Source organism: Homalodisca vitripennis, chromosome 1, assembly GCF_021130785.1.
Source record: "Homalodisca vitripennis isolate AUS2020 chromosome 1, UT_GWSS_2.1, whole genome shotgun sequence".
Lineage (NCBI taxonomy): Eukaryota > Metazoa > Arthropoda > Insecta > Hemiptera > Cicadellidae > Homalodisca > Homalodisca vitripennis.
The window spans coordinates 189,131,808-189,159,261 of record NC_060207.1 but is presented as its reverse complement, the minus strand read 5'-3'; the positions used below and the strand labels follow the sequence as shown (position 1 = coordinate 189,159,261).

Genomic DNA, 27,454 nt, shown 5'->3' with positions numbered 1-27,454 from the left:
TTTTTTTCCCCTTCTGAGGGAAGAGGACACTTTGTCCCCGCACTTAGTCCTAAAAGGATCTTTGCGCCTCCCTTACTTTAATTTGTGTGCCCTCAAAAACCGAGGCTTTTGCAAAAAACCAATCAGATTTTAAGGGCTCCTGTTCTCTGATGTCCTTGGGGCTGAGGAGATATGCTCTCCAAAGTATCTTTTCCTAGTCTCTACGATGGCAGGACAATCCAACCAAATGTGCTCTGCTGACTCCTCCTCTTCTCCACAGAGTCTACATTCGCTGCTCCGACTAAGGCCTACCTTCAAAAGGTGCTTCCTCAGAGGGCCATGTCCTGCCAACATTCCTAATATCAGTCTTATATCCTCCTTATTCTGGTCTAGGAGAGCTGTCCACCCTTTTGCATAAGGAGAGATAAAACATTTTGGATATTCTTAAACCCGAGGCTCTTGCTCCAATTCTTGTATCTTGTCCTCTTTTCCCAGTCTTTAACCAGAGCTTTAATGTTGGAGAAGGATATTCCACAACCTGGCTCAGGCCCCACCAATGTGGATTCTGCTCCCTTTTTTGGCGAGGATGTCCGCTTTTTCGTTCCCATGAATTCCTTCATGACCCGGCACCCAGCCGAGTGTTACTCTGTTATTTGTTGCTAGCTCTGCTAGAGCATTCCTGCATTCCCAGACCGCTTTCGAATCAATCGAACAGGTATCCAGTGCCTTCAGTGCAGCCTGACTATCAGAGAGTATTTAGGTATGATAATCCTTTTGTCCCCAATTGTGTGAGTCTTCTAGAACATGAATCCTATTGCCATGACCTCCGCCTGAAAAACTGAGGCATGTCTTCCTAGGGGCACAGCCATGTCAACTCCAGGTCCATGTATTCCATATCCTGCCCTAGAGTCTAGGAGTGAACCATCGGTGTAAAACTTCAGGACTCCTTTTTTAGGGTAGGCCTCCCTTTTAATCCATTCCTCCCTACTTCCGATAGAGACCGTATATGGTTTTTTCAAAGGAGTATTTCTTTAAACATAGTATCAGATACTTTGGTTAGCATTTCAGCCTCAGGAAAATTTTCCAATATCTTCATGTGACCTTCTAGGGAGGTAGCATTTATTACACCTTTGTTCCTAGAAGCTTCATTGCGCTCATCGCAGCTGTTCTCATCACTTCCTGGCCAAGAGAGTATAACCCAGAACCGCTTCCATTGCTAGTGTTGGGCAGGAGCCTCATTGCTCCCGTGATGCTTAAGCAAGCTAACCTCTGGAGACTCTGTAGCCTTCTTGCAGCTGTTGTTTTGTTCGAACCTTCGGCCACCACACTAGAGCAGCATATGTGACCATTGGTTTTTACTATAGTTTTCATAAATCCAATATATCATTTTGGGTTTAAGTCCCCATTTAAATCCAAAGAGTCTCTTACAGGCCCCAAGGGCCATTATTGCTTTGGATGTCTTGTTTTCTAATATGGGAGTTCCAAGTGAGCTTCTCATCCAGGATTAAACCCAGATACTTCACTTCTTTTGTTTGGTTAATGCTGGATTCCCTCCAGGACTGGTTTTGCTAGCTGGAATTTCCTTTTCCTGGTAAAGGTAATCATATTAGTTTTTGATGGGTTGATCCGCAGACCTTCCCCATGACACCAGTTGCTTATGAAGTTCAGTTCTGTTTGTATTAGGCGTTCCAGCCTGCCTATGTTTTTCCCTTTAATCATAAGCACTAGGTCGTCTGCATAACATAGTAGCCTTATCCCCCTCTTCTCTGCTTTTCTTAGGAGATCATCCACTACCATCGCCCACAGGAGAGGAGATAAGACTCCCCCCTGGGGGCAGCCTCTTTCTTTGGGCCGTGATCGCAGCCGATTCGTCCCCGTAACTTATGGCTTTCACCTGTCTGCTTTTTAGGAGGGCTACTATCCATTTGACTACGTCTGGGGAAACTCCAAAACGTTCCATCGGATGGATTGATATGCTACTCGGTCGAAAGCTCCTTCAATGTCCATAAAGACGCTGACTAGGGCTTCCTTTTTTTTCGAAGGTATTCTCCACCTCTCTCACTAAACTGTGGAGAGCAGTGGTGGTTGATTTTCCTTCTATGTATGCGTGTTGTGTGGGACTAAGTGGGTGTTCCAGTAATATTACGTCCCTTATGTGTCTATTTATTATTTTTTCCATAGTTTTCACCATGAAGGAGGTTAGGCTTATGGGTCTGTACGAACTGGGTTTTGTTGGATCCCCTGTCATTTTTTCGCAAGAACACCACTAGTGCTATCCTCCAGTTCTTTGTTATATATCCTAGGGCGAAACTGCTTCTAAAATAGAATGCTAAGGGTATTTAATAGAATATCCAGCCCCTCTTGAAGAAGGGCTGGAAAAAACTCCATCCGCCCCAGGAGATTTAAATGGCTTGAATGATCTTATCGCCCATTTTAATTCTTTCGTGTGTGAATAGTCTGTTAGACAACTGTCTGGCTTTTGCCACCTCCCAACTGGATCCCCCCCCATATAGAGATTAAGTATCCTCATTACGAGTTAGCTGACCCCCCCGGGAAGTGTGTCTCCAGAAGTAGTTCTAAGGTCTCCTTCCTGTTCATTGTTAGGTCTCCATTGTCCTTTACTAGAGTCCCCATAGGATTTGTATGCTCCGTTTTGGAGAGTTTTTTGAAGCCTGGATGCCTCGGGAAAACTGTTAATATTTTTGCAGAAATTCCTCCAGGTTCTTCTTTTATTCGTTCTAAGTTCTTTTTTATATTCATTTTGGGCCTGTAGATAAGGGAGCCAATCGTCTGTCCTTTTTGCCCATTTTAATAATTTCCTCGTTTTGTTTTCTTAATGTTTCTAACCTCCCAGTCCACCACGGCACATCCCTCTTCAACCGGTTTTGCCTGGGAGGACAGTTTTTCTCGTAGGCCTTTATTATAGCTTGCTCTACTATTTGTGCAGACCTTTCTAGTTCAAGTTCATTTTTCTGAAAGGGTCCTATTTCTTCCAACTCTTCTGCCAGGGACTCTCTGTAACCTCTCCAGTTGGTCGATTTAGGAACCCTGTGGGTCACGTATCTTTCCCCTATCTCCTCTATGTCGAACCTAATTGGACAGTGGTCCGATAGTGAGGCCTCCTTGGAGACGTGCCACCTTACTATATTTATGTTTTTTGAGCCTTGTAGATAGGGTTATGTCTAGGACTTCTTTCCTATTTCTAGTTATAAAGGTTGGGCTTGACCCTCTATTCTCTAACACTAGATCATTGCTGAACATAAACTGTAGAAGTTCCTCACCTCTCTTGTTTGTGTTCGTGCTTGCCCAATACATATGGTGAGCATTGCAGTCGCAGCTGAGAATGAGGGCCGAGCCTCTGTCTCTGCAACTCTGCAATAGTCTTTCTTCTAGTTCTTTCGGTGGGCAGCTTGTTGACGGGTTGGGGAAAGTAGGCTGAGGCTATAGTAACCTCTCTGTCCCCTTGCAGTGAAGCCACCTTCACTGTAGCCGCCACCAGATCTCTTGTTATTAGATCTGTAATCGGAAAAGACTGTTATTAGTTTTGAAGTTAGAATACAAGTTCTTGGGTTTTCAATTGTTCGATCATAAATGAGATTACCTACCTGAGTTTGTCAGTCCTCTGATGCAAACCTCTATTGATCCAAGGCTCCTGGGATTAGGGCGATATCCAGGCCTGTTGAGATAAACCTTCTTCCCAAGATGTCAGTTGCGCCCTTTGCATGGTGTAGGTTTATCTGTATTAGGCGCATACTTACGCCTTTTTCCCACCTCCCCCAGGTGGTCCATCCCCCGTCTCTTCTTTTGGATTGCTTGGATACTTTGTCCCCTTTTCTTCCTCAAGCCGAGACGGATGGTCCTTTGAGAGAAGGTCCCCTCTTCAAGAAGAGAGAACAGGTTGGTCTTTCATCTTCGACCGCTGCACTGGCTTGTGGAGTAGACCTTTCAGGTAAGGTATGTACAGATTGCTCTGACACCTTCGTGGCCTCCTCCACTTCCATCTCTTCAGCGGTCCTTTTTTCTGTGGTGACCGTCTCAGATTTCTCTGTAGTCCCCTCTTCCCTTGTGGGTTGTTCTATGTTTCCTTGATGTTTCTTTTTCAGTCTAAGCTGAACTTTTCCAAACTTGTAGCCGATCCATGGATCTTCCTTCTCAAGTTTGTTCGCTGTAGCGCAGTCGACTGCCAGGGTGAGTAGGACAGACTTCCCCTCGTCGCTTCTCTTCCGCAGAACGTTCCATTCTCCGACAGATAGCTCTTTGTTTTGTGCTTTTAGGAGCTTCATTATCTTTTCGGTTGTATCGAGTATACTATCAGGAAGATAGACAGTCGCAATTCTCGCACGAGGGATTTCTTCCTCTGGTACTATCCTTAGACTGGCCTCTTCCCAAGGCTTTAGGGAGTCTTGCTTTCCTTTAAGCCATTCTGCTGTTTCAGTGTTTTCGCAGGTGAAGATTAGAACCCCTTGTCTCCTGTTGATACCGTAGAATCTTGGAGAGTAGGGACCCTCCTGTTCCTCCACGATAGCTTCCAGGATGAAGCTCTGGATCTTCTCCATCTGTTCGGTTGTGAGTAGGGTCTCGGGAAAGTTGGAGTGCAAAACCCCTACCCTTATAAACCAGCTACCGCTTGTTTGTAGGAAGGTTTCTGGGGGTTTGTCCAGATTGCTCCTTGTGTTCCCCTTGATTTCCTTCGTTCTTTGTTTTCTTCCTCTGATGGGCCTCCGGAGTGGATCCATCAGAGTGAGGTCTTTTCGGTTTTCTTTCCCTCCTTTTGTTTGTTCAATTTTTTATTTCTTTCTTCTGGAATTGGTTTTAAGGCCAATTCCCTGGCTTCTTGGAATACCCTCTTTTTCGGAACCAGACCATGCGTTTCCTGGCGGCTCCACATAACTTAGGCAGTACTGGGAGCTGTCTCTCGACTTTTGCTCCCTCTTCCTTCTGGTGATCACCCTCCAGTATCGCATCTTCTTCATCGTTTCGACTCTGACCGAGTCGGAGGCTTTTGGACTTCTACTAGGAAGTCCGCCTGTTTTTTGGGTTTGTTCAGGATTGCTAGGGTCAGAGCCCATCATCAATCCCTCTGTGTTTCGTGAATTTTCATTCACTTTTTGAGTGCTACAAGAGCTCTCTGGTTTTGTTTTTTTGTCTTTTAATTCTGTACTCATTGTGTTCCCACGAGTAGCGGAGATCTAAAGGTCACCCCCAAGCATTGTCCCGCTCTACTTGGGGAAGGCTAGGTTTAAACTGGAGGTCGCCAGGTATCCAGAGTTCGCATATTTACGACCAAGCTCTCCCTTGATCACGCAGCCCTCGGCATATGCTGTTCCACCTTGGCTTGGGATACAGAAGGAAAATAGAATTAGAATAGTTTAAGATAGATTGTTGGGAAGATTACCCCGACAGGTGAGAGTGGTAGGAAAAGAAAGTTAAAAATTGTGGGATAGTTCAACAGAAAGCCCGCCTGATCGGAATTATCAAAGAAGACAAGATTTGGATCAGGCAGTTTCCCAGGTGCACGCGCACGAAAAGTACAGCACTTAAGAAGAGGGAGAAGGTGGCTATGCGTGTGCTTCGTGGACGCTCTGGCTTGGCACATGTGTTGGGGTATGAAGACCCCGCCACTTCGCACCCAAAAAAAAATTGTATTGTATAGTTTTGATTGTGCTTTCAGGACTTGCAACACCCAAATGAGTTCTTGCGAGGGTCCACGCTGAGGTTTCTGTGTAAACTGAAGGAGCCAGAGTTACTGGAGCCTCTGATGCCAGCCATCCGAGCCTGTTTGGAGCACAGACATTCCTATGTGCGCAGGAACGCTGTCCTTGCTATTTTTACTATCTACAGGTATTTTTGTATTCAATAGATTCCTTGTAAATTCAATATGACAATTAATTATGCCTTCAAATTGTGCTGTAAAACCTGTTGGCCCTTTTTAAGATTGTTTGTTTCAAGTAATTTTTGTATACATTCTAAAGTTAATTTTTCACTTTAGTTACTGTTTTTGTTAAAACACTTGTTGTAGCTTAACCTAAAAATTTTATCTCTTCCCACGCCGTAGGGGAAGGGGGGCACCCTTTGTCTAGCTCCATCCACCTGCTCATCTGTTCTTTGAGTTCTACTGAGCCATAACCAAATATATCCGTTGTCTGTCCAGATGATAAGATAATGTGATAGAGTTATCTACGAAATCTTAGATAAGAAAATGATCTAATAATTAGTATTTTTTATAATTTTTCAGTTTTATTAGATTGTACCATGAATTTGAGTTTAGATTAAATTAACAGTATGGTAAATACTTACATTTTCAGATTTGTGTCAATAAGTATGCTAATTTTAACTAAATATGGAATGGAGAGGGGGATAATTCCCAGTAAAATAAAATCCAATAGTTTAGAGGTTAAAATATGGTTTTCCTTTTATTTTTAATAGCTAAACAATCTTTGATTTTTGGATAATTTGTAACCAATATCACATTTGTAGTAATGAAGTGTAGTCAGTGGTGTTATTTATCTTTTAAAAATTTCTAATCCCACAAAATTGTTTAGCATTTTGTATTTATAACAAGATTTTTTTCAGGAACTTTGAATTCCTTATCCCTGACGCGCCAGAACTCGTAGCAAACTTTCTGGAGGGAGAGCAGGACATGTCCTGTAAGCGCAATGCCTTCTTGATGTTGCTCCATGCGGACCAAGAGAGGGCTCTGGCATATCTTGCATCCTGTCTCGACCAGGTCAACTCCTTTGGAGACATTCTGCAGCTTGTTATTGTGGAACTCATTTACAAGGTCAGTAGTTGCGTTTGGGGCCTCCATGTCATTGATTGTTAGTTCAAAGTGATATGTAGATTGTTAGGACATAGTGATTCTTTTTGGTTTTTTCACGTCAAAGACATTTTGTAGTTTTTTTTGGAAAGGTATGTTCTAAACCCTCTATACGTAGTAAATAATTGATAGAATGAATGTGATTCCCTGTGTTGTCCTCTTACTGTCTAAGAATTGGTCCTTAACGTTTTCAGTGCGGGCGCCTAAAATCTGTGACTGTAAATGAGTGGCTGTTTGTTGCATTGCAAAAAAATATTGTGATTTGAACAATAATCAATAACATATCTATAATAAAATCAAATTTTGTTGAGCATTTATTAGAAACTGAGCATACTTAAAAAATATTGAAAAGAACATTTAAAAAAATTAAGCACAAAAGAAGAATTGTACATTTGTTTAAATTATATTAAAGATTTTAATAGTATTCTAAATATCAATCTGAGAAACAAGACCAACCTAAATTTTGAAAATATTAAATAGAGGAAACTAATCGAAATTACAACTGACTCATTATAGATTTAACATCCATTTAAATTTTCCACACGTTTGTATTTATTTAGATATTATTCAAATGTACACGTGTATGTACCATAAAATGTTTAAAAAAGGTTCTAGTTTGCTGCTTTTGATATTACTTAATTTAATAATGTATGTATATATGACGCCAGATTTACCACCTTCATTAGTTACTGCACCATGGTGACTCATACTGCACTGATATAATGCATCTTTATGAGTCACCTGTGGCTTGTTTGCAATACGAAAAAGGTTACCAAATTTTAACAACCCAAAAAATGTGTTAAAACCTTTATACACATCTTTCTTTTACAGAAAATATTGATCTAATTGCAAATCTTTGAATTTTTTGCACTACCAGTCAGTGTAAAATACTAATTTAAAACACAGTTATTCTTATAATCTTATCAAAGTTACATTGTAAAACAATTTTAGTTTATAATAATTGTGTAATTGTTTGTGTATCAGTAGCAAAACAAGAGAAAGAGTTAACAGTATTAGTATTTAAATGATTAATTGTTGATTTTATTTAAAGGTGTGTCATGCCAATCCTTCAGAGAGATCCAGGTTTATCCGTTGCATCTACAATCTGCTCAACTCCAACAGTGCAGCTGTGCGTTATGAGGCTGCAGGCACCTTGGTGACGTTGTCTACAGCTCCTACTGCCATCAAGGTTTGCATTTACTCAATTCAATTTTTTCTATTGCTCATTCTGTAAAAGTCTGGCTCACAGTAATTGTCTGATGTTGCTTCACAGGCAGCAGCATCTTGTTATATAGATCTGATAGTGAAGGAGAGTGACAACAACGTGAAGCTGATAGTGTTGGATCGTCTCATTGCTCTGAAGGAACACCCGGCACAGGAACGAGTCCTTCAGGATCTAGTCATGGACATCTTGCGAGTCTTGGCCAGCCCTGATTTGGAAGTGCGCAAGAAAACTTTGAATCTCGGTGAGAGAGATATGCTATTAAAAAGAATGTTTTAAACTGGTTAAAAATTATTTTTAAGATAAGTTTAATATTATAACCCATAAATATATTCTGAGGGTTTTAATTTAATATTAAATTTTATTTTAATGGAAAAGACATATTTTGTATACTTCCACATAAAATTTATTAAAATAGCGCTTTCGCCGGTTAAGGCATCATCAGTTTGACATTGTTTACAGAAAAAAACATATGTGTAAAATAGAAGAAACATATGATAAAATAGAATAAAATTTAAAACTAACTGTAAAGACCAAAAACTAATAAATTATAAAAGAATTATGTAGAAAAATATGGTTTGCAATTCATAATTTTAATAAATTTTAATAAATTTATTAAATTTTAATAAATTTTATGTGGAAGTATACAAAATATGTCTTTTCCATTAAAACCAACTTACTTCCACCAAGGATACAAAGCAGAAAATTAAATTTTATGTTGATTAAAACATTGTGATAGCATAATAATCTACTATTTATAATAATTTCAGCAATGGAGTTGGTGTCGTCACGCAATATCCAGGAGATGGTGTTAGTGCTAAAAAAAGAAGTAACCAAAACTCACAATATTGGTGAACATGAAGATACTGGGAAATATCGCCAGCTTTTGGTTCGGACCTTGCACTCATGCTGCATCAAGGTCAGTAATAATTTACGTGATCATAAACTCCATAACTCTTTGAGTGCCACAATGTCACTAATTTTTATGGTACAAAAACTGCATAAAGTGCCGGCATCGTTAATTTTGATGTTTCGTATTTTGATAATATTTTATATAGTACAAGGTTATTTTGACCAAATAACCAAATAGCTGTATTCAATAGGTTCTAAACTATCTATAAATACAAGTTTTACGTTGTTTTCCTCACTCTTTAATCTGTGAAACATATGTTGTTTGAGTACTTTAGTATTATCTGGAGGGGAGACCACTATTTTTGAATGAGTTTTCCTTATCGGGGACCAAAATAAATTAGAATATTAATAAGAATATATTTTATTTATTCTATTTTGAAATTTACAAGTCATCACAACAATCAATGAAAACAAAAACTAAAAGAACAACAATTAATTATTCAAAAGTGACAGGTAATTCACACATCTAGGCCTACTTGAACGGTCGTTCCTCTAGGCCTATTTGGAGGCGATTTGGCGACAGGAAGTATGAGCATTTTTCAATCCATTATGAAACAAGGAAAGTACTAGGAGTATATAATGAATTTTATTTTGGTCCCGATAAGGAAAATTCGTTCAAAAATAGTGGACTGCTATAATACCGAAGTACCTATGTGATGATTTTATCTCCCAGTCATATGTCGTAGCGGACAAGTATCGTGTTGCGTTACGGTCATTCTTGTTGTTTATGTACCAGTAACCAAGCATTTGATTAAATACAAACTATAATAGTTACTGATACAGTGATTTATTGTATTTCTTTATAGAAGTAATGTAGTGATTTGAGTTTGTCCACGTGACAAACGTGAATTTTCAGTCTAACTGTAAAAGGGTTATTTGGTTTTTATAAAGTTGCTGACACCTATACAAAATAAATGTAAGCAAGTTATTTGTACATTTACTAATCATATTTATTTGTGTTATCTTGATGTATTATATTTGATGTTTCGTGAAAAATACACTATTACAGTGGAACTTGGATAATTTGAATCTCAAGGGACCAATAAAAAAATTCGAATCATCCAAAAATTCGAATTAAAATAGTTAAGAATTAAAGGCTTTAAAATAATGACACTTCACATCTTTGCTGAAAACCTTTATTGAAAATAAACATGAATGGTTGTAAATGTATGTTTTTCTATGCATTTCTACTAAGCAAAGTAAGGCAAAACAGTGCAAAATTGAATCATGAATTATCTAAAAAATACACAATTACTGTATATGTTTATGAATAAAAGAAAATAAGTTGAATGGTGATAAGAAACATTATACAGTACAATATTATTTAATTTTTTCGAAAGAATTCGGAAATCTTCAATTGTTTTCGAACGTTAAGTCTTTCAGAAGTGACAAAAGATTCTGCCATATTCAATGAATTGAAAATAGACTCACTTACGTCATTTTTACTTTCAAAAAAACGTCTAAGTTCCATGATGTGATGTGCTGCTTCGGCCGCACTCGGAACGTTTATTTCCGCCCCAACTGATGACTCACCGTCTTCGTCACTCGATGCAATGTCGCCATCTTGTTTATTGTTGAGCACTTCAGCGATGATCTCCGCGTCTGTTATCTCACCACATACTGCAACACCTTCATCCACGTTGACAAAATCTTCAAAAGAGATGGCAGGGTCAGTAATGACGTCCTCCCAGCCGTCAACTGAAGGTAACGCTTCCACTATAATGTCCGTTGGCTTTTTTCGGCGTCGTCCTCCTTTTTTATAAAACCAGCTTTTTTAAAGCAATGTTTGATCGTTTCGGGCGTTACTTTGTCCCAAGCTTTCTTGCACATGCGAGAGGCTTGAAGAATGTCTAACTTGATTTTTAGGGCGTCACAATCTTCAGTCAGTACGTACTCAACCAATAAAACGTCTGTAAAAATGTTTTAGATTTTTGATGATCCCCTGGTCCATAGGCTGGACAACCGAAGTCATATTGGCAGGGAAAAAAATTACTTTAACATTTTCCATTACTGGAATCGTGTTGTGCGCAGTACAGTTGTCTATAAACAAGATAACTTTTCGTTTTTCTTTTATGAACTTTTTGTCTAAGTTCAACAACCATTTCTCAAAAAGGTGAACTGGTCATCCAAGCTCTTGCGCTGTTCACATACTTCACTGGTTTTGATTTGACGTTCTTGAAACAACGGGGACTAGCCGACTTGCCAATCATTAGTAAAGGCAGCTTTTCTGATCTGTCCATGTTTGCACCAACCAGGAGAGTAATTCTCTCTTTACTCAGTTTTCCTCCGTGGCATTTTTCTTCTTTAAATGCGAGTGTTTTTTTTCAGGGGTGCATTTAAAAAAAGTCCCGTTTCATCAACATTGAAGATGTCCCTTTCATCCCGATCCTGAATCATCTCCTCCAAATCTGTTTTCCATTGGTTGGCTTCAGGTTGATTAACGCTTCCACTTTCACCACAAATGGATTTGAACGAAATTTTGTTGCGATATTTGAAGCCGTTCAAAGCCACCCTGTACTAGCCTTAAAATCTTTTTTCCCCAGTTCAGTAGCAAATTGTTCAGCTTTGATTCTTATGAGAGGACCACTCACTGGAATCTTCTTATCCCTAAGTTTGTTTGAACCACTTTAAAACACAATTGTCCCAAATCTGGATTTTCTGGCTCCCTTAACCTTTTCCGGTCTTTAATGTTCTCACTTTCACTCCCGAGAATTTTTTCTTTATTCTTTAAGTAGGTGGACAATGTGTTAGGAGGAATTCCAAAGTCCTTGGCAATCTCAGATTTTTTCTTAACCCCCCTTCTCTACTTCTTTGGAATTGCCGCTATTTTTTGAGCCAAAGACAAAGTTTTGTATGTTCGAGGATTACGAGGCGACGACATTTTGCTCAACGAACAAAGAGTCAGACACTAACAAATCATATGTAAAAATTACGGAAGACATACAGCACTGTATGTAAACAAACGACAAGCGAGAAAGTTCACACACCCGCACAGTTGTCAAGATAGACTAACCACGTGAAACTAACGGTTGAATCAATTTACAAAACAAAGAGCTTGGTGGGGAGTGGAGTGGGTGGGGTGGAGTGATCTTGCAGGCAGCGGAGCTTGTGCCAGTCGCGATGAGTCATGTCTACAAAACAATAGGCGCTGGAAGCATACAGCCGAGCCGGCCGGCCTGGCGGGAGGGTGGCTAGATCTGTGTCCAATGGCCTTGAAGCAAGTGCCTTGCGAATAGAGAGAGTGCAGCGTCTTTTCGCGAATCTTTCCACTTTAAAATCGGCATCGGGTTCGAATTATCCAAAATAAACTTCGAATTAATCACAATATTTTTACATTACTTATATATAGAAAATGCTAGGGACCAATATAAATATTCGAATTAAAGAAGATTTCGAATTATAGAAGTTCCAATTAGCCAGGTTCCACTGTACTATGTAATTTATAAACTCTGTCAAATGAAGTATAATTTATAAAATGTCGGTACAGGGCAGCATTTTGTTTATACATATAAATGGTTTATTTGTTTTTACTGTACAATAATATAATATAAATTAATTTTGTTTAGAATTTCATGGCCTTTATCGAGGTATAACTAAAAAAATCTAAAAAATATGTATGTACAAAATTTATTTTAACTTTTTATTTGATAAAAAGTGGGGGATGTTTTTCCTAAATGCTTGTAATTTGAAGTTAAATGTTACCTTCGGTTGAGTCACCTTACATTTTTATTTGGTCAGTAAAAAATGTTATAATAATATATTAAATTTGTTCAGATTTTCAGGGCACTTGGAATATAGAAAATCTTTAAATACTGTGTACACTCAAATTACGTGCAAACTTAACTTAAGAACACTTTTTTCATAAAAACTTAAATTTTAATATTTTTATAAAAGCAAATTTTTTTGTAATTATATGTCCAATATTCTTTGTTTAGTTAGAAAAAAAACAACAACAAATCATTAAAATCTGTTGGATAGTTATTTTACAACAGCTTTTTTCCCAAAAGCTTACCAAATATGCAAAACAAAGCCCGGCACTTTATGCATATGATTTGGGAAAATGCCAGCGACACTCAAAGGGATAATAAACAATTCATCTAAAGCTTGTAGAAATAAGATTATTTTTAAGAATATTTTTTTCTAGTTTCCTGATGTTGCCGCTACCGTGATTCCAGTGTTAATGGAATTCTTGTCAGACACCAATGAGATTGCAGCAGCTGATGTGCTTATATTTGTGCGAGAAGCCATCCAGAAGTTTGATTCCTTACGTCCTCTCATTTTAGAGGTAAGTTTTTAAGTACGTTCCACAAATCTGTTGTTCTGAATGTATACAATTTTGTACAATGAAGAGATTGGTTAATTGGTGTTTTGTTATTAAATTTTGAAATGTATGTCTGCAGAGGCTTCTCGATGCGTTTGCCACAATAAAATCTGTGAAAGTCCATCGAGCAGCGCTGTGGATCCTTGGAGAGTACACAACAACGGCAGAAGACATCCAGACTGTCATGAGTCAAGTGAGACAAACACTAGGAGAGGTTAGTTGTTCATCACTATTGTAAGTTCCACCAAAGTTGGATAAATTACAATTTATTTATTTCATTGTACTTTTATGGCCTAGCTTAATTAAGACTTTAGGGCTGTGATTAGTTTAAAAAGTAATTTATCATCAAGCTCAATTTGTTTAGGCTCAAAAGCTTTTTAAAATCTCTACCATTTCGAGTCTAAGCTATTGAACCTAACACAAAAATAGAATGAACAGGTATTGACAAGAGATTAAATCATAAGTTATTTTCAAACTGAGTATTTTATTTTTCCATTATTGCAATTTACAATGATTTTTCTGAATTCTTTGTATAAAACATAGGAGTGAATTGGAAACTTTTTTTGAAGATATATAGAAAATCAGCATAAAAGAATATTTATTGCCTTTAGCCCTAAATCTGTAGAATGTTAAATGTTCAAAAAGGTCATCCCATTTTCAGAAAAATTCAGAGAAGCTTTTATTATCCAAATCCTGCATATGTCCATGCTCTATAATCAGACCTACAACATGAGAAGATAGCAATCTGCTGAACGAGACAAGATCAGGTGCTACCCTGCAGAAGGTGACTTAGGGCCAGCCTACTAATCCTTAAAGCTGGCTGCGTTCTCTACTCTCTTACAATCATATTCAATATGCACCCGCCTTGGAGCAGCTCTAGATAACATACACAACAGTTGAGGTCCTGTCATGTTCGATGACAGGTCTAAGTTTTCCTGAGCGTCGGCCCTTCCATTCCTCAGGAACCTAACAAACAGTGACATTGTTGATTCTGTCAAGGGAAGAAACAATCAGGATACATATGGTTCACATTTCACAATACTTATCTACTCATAAACTTAAAAACAAGTTGTACTACTACTAATACTTTACATTCGAATTGTCAGCATGTACAACATGAAAATAACACCAAAACAAACAGGCATATATCAATTATCTCATAATTAATTATAATCTGTAGTACTTGTTTACATCAGGTAAACAACACATGTTGTTCAAGCATCTGTTTTACTTTAGTAGACAACTTTTGATTAACATAGATTTGTTCATTCCCTACATTAGAATTTATTCATTCAGACTATACACACTTTAATTGTTATCTTTATTGAGTTATTTATTGTATGTATGGTAAATAGTCTCCCTATAGCGCGTCAAAATGCAAATTCCAAAACTTTAAATACCTACAGCTGCCAGTCATTTTAAACAACATTTCATAATATAAGGGATCTTTCATTACAAAATTTAAAGTTTGTAACTATATTGGAAAATGGCAGTGAGTTTTTGAAGACAATAGACAATAGACAATATTCTTTATTGACATAATCATAGAGATCAGTACATGGCGTCAAAGTTACTTAAAAGTTTACATTAAATAAGTGAGTCTAAAAATTCTTTTTCATTGTAGAATGGTTTTGTAGATAGCCATTCAGTCAGACTTCTCTTGAATCGGTGTGGTGGTTCTCTTTTTAAGTCTTCTGGTAGGTGATTGTAGTAGAGTGCTCCTATGTAAGATGGTTTTTTTCTGTATAGGCTGAGCTTGTGGGATGGTAGATTAAAATTTAATGCATTACGGGTGCTGTGTTGATGTAGGTCTTAGTGTCTAATTTGTTTGGTGTTCACTGCATGGACACAAGTTGCATGGATCAAGTTTTAAACTTGATCTTTGAAGAAAAGTTAAGAGTTAGAACGGTTCCATTTGAAGATTTTTATCATTCTTATAGTTTAAAGGATATCAGTACAAACTTTGTTAAAAATCTTTGTGTTAAAATCTTTCTACTTAAATCTGTTAACCATTGGTTTGACATTGTTGACTTGTCAGTATAGCTTTTCATGCACAAAACTCCGTAGGTGCTAAACGTTCATAATAAATAAAATATGTATCCATAAATATTATGTTGGTATGTTCTGGTATAGATACCACTGGTTGAGGACGAGTTGAAGAGGGTGTCAGGTGAGAAGGTGGAAGAGGAAGCTATCCCAGGTCCTAGTTCCGCTGTCACCAAACTGGTCACCTCTGATGGCACGTATGCCACACAGTCTGCCTTCAACACTACATACATGTAAGTCTGTCTTGTGGTCAGTTTTAATATATCGTATTCTGCTACTTACTTGTATGAATGGTCACTGATAGAATGAATAAAGTGACAAATATGTAACTTAATACTCTCCTACTGCATTTACCCCTCACTCTTTCTCAATGTAATAAATAAAGTAAATAAATAAGTGCTTTTATTAAATGTCTAAATAAGGTGACGTGGACCCAGCAGGGATCACTTCTGGCTGGTTTATACCTTCCAGTTGAACCTACCATTGGGCACAGCAAAAACCGATTTGTCAATCAAATCTGGGCAACCTTATGGATGTCCAGGAGCGGCACATCACTAACCGCAAATGTCGATTCTGGGGTTCAAGGGCAATTCCATAGGTCTAGTCTACTGCGGGAGATGACTGGTGGAGTTGGTGGGATATGTTCCCTAACCTCAGAGGTTCTTGCTAGCCTCAACAAGGATGTGCCACCCCTGCCTACTATGACTGGAGAGGCTGGTTCAGAGCGGGTGTCCTCTTCTTACGGGAGACATGACTTTGAGATTTAGTGCCATAATTCTTCCTGATGGATCTCGATAGGAGGCGGCTCCTACCCCCTAACCTTACCCATCCTGAATATCCTGTCAGCAGTGCTAAGGTTCCTATAGGACTAAGTGCAATTTATAAGCTTCTTGTCCTAAGAGGAAAAAAAGAAAAAAAGGTGACGTGATTGTTTTAATGGGTGATCTAATGCACCAACCTGGAGCCTTCTTCCACAGGTAGTGTTCAGATGGTTATTTGTTGTTGTCTTTCAAACATGGTGAGTCCAAACCAGCATTTTAGCTTGAGTCATATGCGTTTAACTATCTGGAATCAATCATCTAATCATTGCCTTTTGCAATTTTCACCAGTTTATTAAAAAAAAAAATGTATATATATGTAATATAGATGTATCTAACAGTCAAAAGCAATAGAAATCCTTTCCAAAATGGTTGACACTATAAAAATTAACAACAAAATTCATGTTACTTAGTACTATTAACGATCCAGTATGTACTAGAGCGTCTCACAGTCACCATGCAATTCTCTGAATAATTCAATAGATGGTTGCTTTTATTTGTTGTAATATTATTTTTAACTAATTCTTTACTTTTATATTGTATTACATTTTGTATTGTATTTGCCCTTTTGAAAATATAACAGAAGTTTTTATTTTATATAATTATTTAGAAAAATTTACTATATATGATAAAGAATTGTAAAATTTAATGTATTATATTAGGCCTTAGTACCAATTTAAGAAGCAAATGTTCACTTCTTTTTGGTTCAACATTATTCTAACTCATTGGTTTATTTATTCCTTTAGTTAATAGTTTAAGCAAAACTTCATAATTCTGTAACAGAACATCCAAGAAGGGCGAGATTCGGCCTCCGCTACGGCAATACCTAATGGATGGAGACTTCTTTATTGGGGCTGCACTGGGAACTACCCTTGCTAAGCTTGCTCTTCGCTACAGTTCACTTCCCTCTGTTGATGCCAAGAAAGCAAACAACTTCTCTGCTGAGTCTATGCTTATTATGTCCTCCATCCTGCACCTTGGAAAGTCTGGTAGGATTTACTCGTATAAGTTTTGGATTTTTGCATTGAGGTATGACAGAAGATAGCTTTAAATTTTTTTACGTGTAGTCAACTGTTTTAATATTTTTATGGTTATTTCAAATTGAGTATGTTTATTAGGTGGCATTTATGTTGGCAAAGTACATTTTTTTAAGTGTTCTTTGATAATATTTTATATATTTGTAAATTTTATCTGTTTCTCTTGGTAGAAAAACACCTAGTACAGTGTTACATTACATTGCATAGGTCTGCCAACAAAGAACATGACAAATGATGACGGTGAGCGTATCTTGGTGTGCCTACGAGTGCTGTCTTCTCGCCTGCCAGGAGTCACAGACATCTTCACGCACAATTGTCGACAAGCTCTATCCTCCATGCTGACAGCTAAGGCTGAGGAAGAGGCCAGCACTCAGAAGGTGAGCGTAAACAGAGGCCATAAAAATAAAAATTGTTTAACACTTTTTGTGATTGATTTTCCTACATCGCTTTTGAATTTTTCTATCAAAAATTTGAAATTTTTTAGGCAAAGGAGAAGCCAGGTCACAAGGTACAGGCCGACGACCCCATCTCATTCCTGCAGTTGTCAACGATGCGGGGAGCGGAGCTGGGTGGGGCAGAAAATGTGTTCGAGCTGAGTCTCAGCCAGGCAGTGGCAGGTGGTGGGGGTCTAGGCGGGGCCCCTCCTCCCCTATCCGCCACCAAACTCAACAAGGTCACTCAACTGACAGGTTTCTCGGACCCTGTGTATGCTGAGGCCTACGTTCACGTGAACCAGTATGACATTGTGTTGGATGTCCTTATAGTTAACCAAACTGGTAGGTTTAGTAAAAATATAGAGTAAAATGTATAGAGATAATGGACACTTCAGATAATCATCTGCTTTTCACCTTTTATACCCATAGATTGGGTGTTATTGCTTTACAAATCAACTTTTCAAAATTGAATTAAATTTTACTTTTATTTTACCTTCTAAATTTTAATTGTGAAGAATTAGTGTTTAAGAATTCTAAAAGAATCTTAAAATTTGTATTTTCTTTATACCACTTATTGTTTTTATTGCATCGTTACACCTTTGCTCTAAAACGTCACTCATGACATCAAAGATTGCCTCTCTGATACTACCTCTCCACATTGTTAATTTTATTTTGGTTTTATTTCCATGGATGTCCAGCCTGAAGTTAATTAATATTTTATTGTTTTATGTTTTATTACATTCTGCATTGAATATATTTTGTATTTACATTTTCTTCATGTTTTGTTTTTAGAAACTAAGAGGTGTGTCTAAAAATTAAGTTAAGAATTGAAAATATATGTTTTAGTTTTGGTACATTTATTTTTCAACGTAATTTCCATCTCTTTCAACTTTGGCTATCTCAGTAACAATTAATTTGTTCCCACATAAAAAGAGGCTACTGTGTTTTTCACTTCATTGCCGTTCACAACGTATTGGCAACCAAGAATAATGTTCGACTTCCAAGAAAGTGGTGATTCATTGCAAGAAAAGTCCTGTAAACTCCATGCACTGCTCATTGTTATTGTAGCTGGCCTACATTGGTTGTCAGCTACGTCTATGTACTCGTAATTAATTTTAATATACACGTTTCACAGTAATATACGCGCTACAAGACTTGGCGTAAATATTATACATGCATGTGCGAATTTGACGACAGTAGGACTCTTACTTGGCGGAACGACAGACCGTGAGTTATAGGCTTTTATTATCTCGGCTGGGTCACCAGTGATCTAATGATAGCAATCATATTCCCTAGAAGAAGAGGGCTACGTCACGCTTTGATAAGTTGGCGCATGCGCACTAAGATGAATTGTTGCCATACAGGCACATCAAGATTTACCGCCAGTCAATCAGGCTGATACGCGCCGGATTCAACTGATAGAACGCACCACTTGATTATACTCAGTGCCTTCAACTTTTTGCAATGCAATACAATTACTGATCTGTTTTGCAGAGTGTATCATATTATACCAGGCATTATTGTTCGCTACCATTATTCCTTTCTTTAAATCCTGCGCTTTATTTACTTATTTATTTTTTTTTTTTGCCAATGCTAGTCTAGTGCAGTAAATACTAAAGTGCAGGACTCACAAAATACCACCATGGTATTGGTAGTTGAAAAAACTGGAACGGGTAAGCCGTGCTTAGTGGTGGGAAATTATAAATACCGTGAGTCACACACTTACGAATGGGGATGTTGCGTGGAGGTGTCTCGGGCGACTTTGCACCGCAACTGTGAGGACTGACTCTGAAAGATCGACAATTTTACTCCACAAAGACAACCACTCGGGCAAGCAACCCACAAACGTTTCGAAATGTTACTCCTCTGACATCTCTCCGCTACAAAATTAATGACTCAGTGGACTACGGATCTTCTTTCTCGTCGTTGGCACTTTCACCTCTCGTTTCACAAGTTGTGTGAAAAAAGTTAAAACAGAGGAACGCTCGATTCAGACGGATGATGAGTGTTTAAAGTCAAAAGACGAATTGCTGAATAGGATCACTGAATTAACCAGCCGCCAGTCAGCTCTTATAGACAAAATCCAGAGCCTTCAACTGGAGCTTGAAGCCAATGAACACGGTAGAATATCCTCAAGTTCTATCAAGGTCGACGTAGCAATTGGGTGTGATATTCCACATCAACATGACGCTGATTCGCAAACTGAATTGTCGTTTAATGTTCCCTCTTTTGAATGGTAAGCAATGCGAAAAAGAAAAACAACGTGTTAAGTACTACGAGGACTCTAATTTTCACTTTCAGATAGAACTTGCTGCTTTCAAAAGTAAATATGAAGACTTACTCAAGCAGCACGAGGTAACTTTTACAAGCACAAGGGAGGGAGAAAAGAAATGACGACAGTTTTGATCGACAAAAATGCTGGTAATAGCGGACGACATTCCGATTATAAACAGGTACGATGTACTTAGGGAACCGAACATTCATGACACTCATTCGAAGGATGGTCAGAATAGGTCTGAGGAGCGTCTGAAACCTAAACGGAAACGCAACCGAAAGAAAAAAGAAGCATCTAAATACTCATCCGTCTCATTTAAGCAAAATATAATTCAAAGAGACATATTTTGACCCGGCTGTTGACACTACAATGACACACCACCGACGGGGTTTGCGATGTGACGATGTGTAGTCAACCTAAGAAACTTTACGTGTTTGGAGACAGTCACGCTAGAAACATCTCTGGTATATTGCAAAGAAAGGTGTCGCATAGTGTTTTTGTCTGTGCCAGTTCCAATGTTTCCTCTGACTACATACTGAAGAACGCTAACAGTTATGGGCAGAATCATTGACAAAGAACGATACAGCAGTTCTAATTGTTGGCACTAATGATGTGTCAAACTGTACCCCCAGGCATGACCGACCAGCTGTTACTCTGCCAGGACATCTATTGAGATTTATAAGGGCCAACCAATACACCAACTGGGTCGTCGTCTCCTTACCACACCGTTTTGACCTCCCCTCCGAGATGCTACACCAACAAACTAGTGAACCAGGTTAATCACCGACTTAAGAGCCTAACTAAGGAGGGGATCAAAGTTATCGACTCTCGTCGGCTGGAACGAAAGCATTTTACACGACATGGCCTTCATCTGGATGCCACGGGTAAGGAGGTTTTGTGTGGACTGATTGCACACTGTGTTTCTTCACCATTTCCTCAACGCAAAGATCAGTTGGAATGCCAACAGCCAACAACAAGCGTCGCGCTTCCAGACACTGGAATTCGCCGGTGAAATCGGGAGTCACGGGACATCATGCCTTCAGTTGACTCTTTCGGCCGCACTCCAGCCCCAGTTGAGCGAACCACTGCGACAGCGTCGCCGCCTCTGGATTCCTTGTCGGAGTTTCCTCCCCTGCAGCCCGGTAGGAGATCGATGTCGGGGACAGGGAGCCTTGGTGATGCTGACTCGGAGTATGGTTCTGACAAGAGGATACCAGTTCTCGTTAACAAACGTTTTTTAGATGTAAGCCAGCAAGTAGAGGTAACCAACCTTGTTTAGTTAATGTCCCGATTCTAGATTGTGAATGTTCTGGTATTAATGTCTCAGTCCGTAGAAATGTTCAAAACAACAAACTCAAAATTCTTCACCTAAATATTCAATATTTACGTCAAAAAAATCGATGAAGTGGAGGTATTATTGGCTACCGAAAATCCGGATATTGTTTCATTTACCGAACATGGTCTGAAAACCGATGAAATAAAAAATGTGAGTTTTGATAATTACACGCTTGGTATGCTCATATTGTAGAGGAGTTCGTAAAATCAGGAGGTGATGTCATATTTTGTAAACGTGACATATCCTCTGAAGTAATCGATCTCTCTCATCTTTCAGAAGACATGAACATGGAAGTTTGTGGGGCTAAATTCACTTTGAAACAATCATTTACTTTCAATATTATTGGATTATATCGCTCCCCTAACGGAAGCAAAAACGTCTTTTTTAACAAATCGGTAGTAACTTTTTGAGCAACTAAGTAGAAAGAACAATCTGATGATCCTTGGAGACTTCAATATTGATTGGTTGGACCATTCAGTAGCTCTCCAGGACATGAACGACCTCTTACCTTGTTTACGGTCTGAGACAACTAGTTAGCTCTCCCACTCGTGAGGACTTGGTCTCTGGCAGGCAGTCATTGCTGGACTGGGTGGTGACTGACATGCCGGAGGGGGAGGGTGGCTGTTGAGGTGTGTTCGGAACAGGACTTTCTGACCACTTTGCTCAGCTCGTCTCGGTATTTGGCGCCGTCGGGGTCAGTCGTTGCCAACACACGTCCTAACCGTCAGTTAACCTCAAATAACATTTGCTTGTTGAACCTCATGTTATCCAGGGAGCCGTGGAATGACATAAATCAGTTCCTGCCAGCAGATAATACATTTGATAGATTTTTACAAACTTTTAGTTATAATTTTTGAAGTCGCTTGTCCTAAGAAATTAGTTTTAAAATTAAAACATAATCACAATAATAAAAAGTGGATTACTAAAGGTATAGTAACTTCAAGCAAAAACATTAAAATCTTTACATTTCAATTTAAGAATAAGCCCAACACAAGAGAAAAAGAATCATTATAAATGCTATAAGAAGCTTTACTCTAAAGTTAAAAAAAAATGCTAAGTCCAAATATATGTTTGAAACACTCTCATTATCTTCCAATAAAGGCAAAGACGCTTGGAAACTCATCAAGCCGAATGTAAGAAAAGGTTTGAGTTCGAATTCTGAATTTGAAATTGAGATTGAGGGACGTATGGTAAAGAACAAGCAAGAAATTTGTGACTCATTCAATAGGCATTTCACGACAGTGGGTGAAAATTTGAATAAAAATCGGCACGAACCTCCTTTACAGTTCCAGGTGCAGAACTACCTGCATGATAATCCAGTATCGATGCACCCGGTGACCCCGGGGGAGGTGGTCTCTGCTGTGAAGAGGTTGAAAAAAACAAAACATCCTCTGGTATTGACAGTATACCAAGTAAAGTAATAAAATCTTGCATTGAAACCATAAGCCAACCTTTGTCTAACATAGTTTCAGCTTCTTTCGGACAGGGCCGGTTCCCTCGGGCACTGAAGAGCACAGTTGCGATTCCAATTACACAAGGGGGGGCATTGTAATACTCTGGATTCTTATCGTTCCCATTTCTCAAATTTCTACCTTTAGTAAGGTCTTCGAGCTAATTTTTCTTGCCGATTAAATTTTTTTCTTGAGTTCGAATGAACTTCTACATAAGAAACAATTTGGATTCACGACGGGTAAAAGTACCGGAGAGGCAATAAGTTTTTTTCGTGTCGGATATTGTGACCGAGCTGGATCAAAATCGGCGGACTGTGGGGGGGTTATGATGGATTTGACAAAAGCGTTCGACTGTGTCGGTCACCCACAGCTTCTGGAGTGTCTAAGGTGTCTCGGTCTGGGGCGCTTGGCTCTACAGTGGTTGAACTCTTACCTAAACTCAGAGAGAGCAGTGTGTGCAGGTCGAGGGTAGTCGTTCATCGTGGCTCCAGTCAATTTTGGTGTCCCTCAGGGTTCGATCTTGGGACCAGTACTCTACAACCTGTATGTAAACCTTACCCCAAGCGATCCCACATAACCAGCTTGTTATGTACGCTGATGACATAGCCCTCGGTTTTCTAGCGGGACAGTCGAGGACTTAGAAATTAATAGTCATATAGTTTTGACACAGCTGTACCAATTTTTAAATAAATTTAAATTTGCATTTAAACTTCAAAAAGACAGTTTTTTTGGAATTCTCAAAAACGTATGAAAGATAATTCACCTTTTATTCTAATTAATAATTCAGTAGTACAACAAAGAAGGTGTGTCAAATATTTGGGGGTACAAATAGATGATGACCTCAGCTGGCGAACTCATATCAACTGTGTATGCCAGTCGCTGTCTTCGACTGTATTCCTCATGTCCCAACTTGCCAAAATACCGTAACAAGTTCTTCTTTCTTAAATTGTTATACTGCTCTCTCGTTGAGTCTCGCTTGAGATATGGCCTGCTGGTCTGGGGCTCAGCTACACTAGCACAAATTAATAGAGTGTTTGTGTTGCAAAAAGCGTGCTGTTCGTGTACTTGCTGGACTGAAAAAATAAACGAGAATCGTGCAAAATTGCTTTTAAAGAATTGAACCTCTTAACGCTACCGTCATTGTATATTTTTGAAACAATAATGTTTGCAAAATTTAACAGTGTAGCAGTTACTGATGGATCCGCAGTACACGAGCACAACAAACCCGGGCTCGAGTAAACCTCCGCCAAACTCCACACCAGACAGTTTTGGGCAGCGAGTTTACCGCACAATGTCGGTGCCAGGTGCTTTTTGGAGATTTCCTGAACCGCTGAAGTGCATCCAAAAATAAGGAAGAATTTAAAAGAAAATTAAAGGAGCATTTAGTGGCGGGTTGTTTTTACACAGTAGGAGAGTTTCTAGTATAATGATATTTTTGTTTTATTGTTTTGTTTTTCTTGCATTATTAGTTGGAATTTGTAAACTTATTTTTAATCGGGCATAACACTAACAAGTGTAAAGTTGTGACTCGTTTTAAATTCTAAATTTTAAGTTTTTTTTTTACAATAATTATAATTATGTAGACTAATAAAAAAAATATTTAGTATAATATTTACTGTTGTATAACCATTGTATTTTTATTGTTTTTACTTTATAACCTATGTATATACAGCATGTACTTGACTCTGTCATACAACAAAAAGTTGTCTTACGACATTAAAGGAATTTGAATTTGAATTGTGGGTGTGTTGGACTCCAAGGCAATATTGATGTCAACTTGATTAGAGAAAATTCATTGGTCTAATATTATATTCAACCTCATGAACGTTTTTCTTAATTCTATAATTATTGCTTGCTATCAACAAATCAGTTCAATTAATATTACTTCTTCTTTATAAACACTACATATCTTGTGATAAATTATTCCCACATTTTCATTTTTTTTGTCAAAAATGCAAATGCAAATTTGCATTTTTGGCAGAAAAAAATTAACAAAGTGTAGTCCATTTAAATTGGTTTGTACAGTAAGATTGGAAGGAAAAATTTGGGAAACTTGTCAGTATTTTACGGAAGACAACTGATTATAATAAAGAGCAATAATTTATCATAGAGAACCTTACAGATTTTTATGTGAGATTTCAGTTGTAGATTTAATCTTATGTTTGTGCTGTTGATAGAAATTGCACCAGTTTAGAAAATCATGTCAATTTTAAGTCATGTATAATGTTTTTAACCTTTGATTTTATTAATGGAAATCAGCTTATTGTGATCAGACTCTGTGAGTGATATTATTGTGACAATGTGCAGCTGACACGCTACAGAACTGCACGCTGGAGCTAGCTACCCTTGGGGACCTCAAGCTGGTAGAGAAGCCTCAGCCTGTGGTTCTGGCTCCTCACGACTTCTGCAACATTAAGGCAAATGTCAAGGTCGCCTCCACAGAGAACGGGATCATCTTTGGCAATATTGGTTAGTTGTACTCTTACAGTACCCATTTGACTGTAGAATAATGTTCTTTTTGGGATTTGTTTGTCAAATGACAGATCAGATTTCTTGTTTTGTTGTAGTATTTTTTTGGCCAAATGTTTATTGTGAATTACGACCTTATATCTCCTTCTTACAAGTGCTACTCATGAAAGCGTGATTAAACCAAACGATCACCAACAGCATCTTGTAACATGGAAAGTTTATTTCAACAAAATTTGAAATAGACATGTTGCTCTTCTATAAAATTTATCATTGCTTAATACGATTTTTGATTTCTATAACAACTGGAACATTAAACCAATTAACATTAGACGCAATCAAGAAATGCTGTGTTCAGGAATAATTCAGCGCTCTGCTGATATGAAATACAGTGCTGCAACTCTTTGATAACCTTTTTTACCTCATGTAGATATGAACTATGAATGATCGTTGTGTTGACTTGTCCCAGTGTACGATGTGAGTGGTGCGGCATCAGATCGCAATGTGGTGGTGCTCAACGATATCCACATAGACATCATGGACTACATTGTGCCAGCCTCATGTACAGACACAGAGTTCCGCCAGATGTGGGCAGAGTTCGAGTGGGAGAACAAGGTAACTGTACAGAACTTGGTAATAATGTTATTCTGTTAGCATTTAGCACATTTGGTCCCAAACGTTACAGGAGCAGACGTTTGTGGCGGATGTGCTAACAGGAGCATTGTATGACAGTACACACCGTGCCATTCGGTATTTAAAGAGATTAACAAATAAATTGCTCATAAGCTGTATTAGGGAAATTTGATTATGCTCTATACTGATGAGAAAAACCTATAAACTTAGATAATTTTGTAAATTGTGACAAATTTTAGTATTTAGTTTATAATAATTATCCTACATTATTACAACAGCTGTTATATTATGCCTATTTACCAGTAAATTTTAAAAATAATTGTATTTTTTACTTTACATGATAAAAATAAGCATTACAGAATTTGTTAATTAGTTCAAATTTGTAAATAAACTGAAGAATATAATATTATAATAGGCTATATTGATAATCAATGTTCATCAATTGATGTTCAGTCTGCCCTGTGTAGATAAGCTGCAAATCTAAATGTGCTCCAAAGTCTTCGACATACCAGTTGATTTCTTATTATTCGGGCAATATTTATTTGGAATCTATTCAACCAACGTTTTTGAGTAAATGTATTATGGGTATTTTTATTTTCAGGAATATAACAAAACGTATATATTTTTGCTAATTAAATAAATACATTTTCAAATCGCATCCACCATCTATATATATATATATATATGTGTGTGTGTGTGTGTGTGTGTGTGTGTTATAAACCAGAGAAAATTTAAAACATTAAAAATATGCATTTACCAAAGCCTTATTTTTTAATTTATATAAAAATTAAACAGCGTCGCTAATTTTGACGGTACGAAAAGTGCATAAAGTGCCAGCGTCGCCAATTTTGACGTTTCGTATTTCGATAATATTTTATATAGTACAAGATTATTTTGGCCAAATAATCAGACGGCTGTATTCAATACGTTCCAAACTATTAATAAATACGAGTTTTATGTTGTTTCTCTACTATTTTATCTGTGAAACTTATGTTGTTTGGGTACTTATCAAGAAGCCACTATTTTTGGACGAGTTTTCCCTATCGGGGACAAAATAAATTACAGTATGAAAAACAACTGACTTTATTTAACCTATTTAGGAATTTACAAGTTATTACAACAATCAATTAAATCAAAAACTATAAGAACGTTTCATTATTCGAAAATGTCAGGTCATTCATGTGTCTATTTGGAGACGATTTGGAGATAGGATTAGGACTCATCGAGTATTTTTCGATTCATTATGGAAGAAGGAACGTATAATGAAGTTTATTTTGATCTCTGATAAGGAAAACTCGTCCAAAAATAGTGGGCTGTGATAACTACCTGTACGATGATTCTGTCTTCCAGTCCCGCGTCGCGTCGTAGCAGACGAGTACCGTGTTGCGTAACGGCCTTTTTTGTTGTTTATGTGCCGATAACCAAGCATTTGAGTAAATACAAAATAAAATAGTAACTTATACAGTATTTTACTGTATTTATTTACAAAAGTAATGTATGATTTGAGTTGTGTTCAAGCGAAAAACTTGAATTTTCAGTGTAAATATTATTAGGGTTATTATTTAGTAAATGTAAACTTTTATGTAAATATGTTAGCAAGTATTTGTTTCTAAATTTACTAATCATATTTATTTGTGTTGTATTAATGTTTTATTAGATTTATTGGGATAACTACATCATTACTAAGTAATTTCTAAACTCTGACAA

At 37.7% G+C, this 27,454-nt stretch overlaps 1 protein-coding gene across 1 annotated transcript in view; it reads left to right on the top strand.

Annotated features, from left to right (window-relative positions):
- Positions 1-27,454, top strand: part of LOC124352936 (coatomer subunit beta) — a 35,749-nt gene that overhangs the window by 4,988 nt on the left and 3,307 nt on the right. Inside the window, exons 3-15 of the mRNA XM_046802669.1 lie at positions 5,651-5,820; positions 6,553-6,760; positions 7,848-7,985; positions 8,070-8,262; positions 8,789-8,937; positions 13,075-13,215; positions 13,331-13,465; positions 15,385-15,530; positions 16,899-17,104; positions 17,360-17,529; positions 17,637-17,928; positions 24,956-25,117; positions 25,584-25,729. Coding sequence (XP_046658625.1) covers positions 5,651-5,820; positions 6,553-6,760; positions 7,848-7,985; positions 8,070-8,262; positions 8,789-8,937; positions 13,075-13,215; positions 13,331-13,465; positions 15,385-15,530; positions 16,899-17,104; positions 17,360-17,529; positions 17,637-17,928; positions 24,956-25,117; positions 25,584-25,729 — 2,256 coding nt within the window. The remainder of the gene's footprint in view (positions 1-5,650; positions 5,821-6,552; positions 6,761-7,847; positions 7,986-8,069; positions 8,263-8,788; positions 8,938-13,074; positions 13,216-13,330; positions 13,466-15,384; positions 15,531-16,898; positions 17,105-17,359; positions 17,530-17,636; positions 17,929-24,955; positions 25,118-25,583; positions 25,730-27,454) is intronic.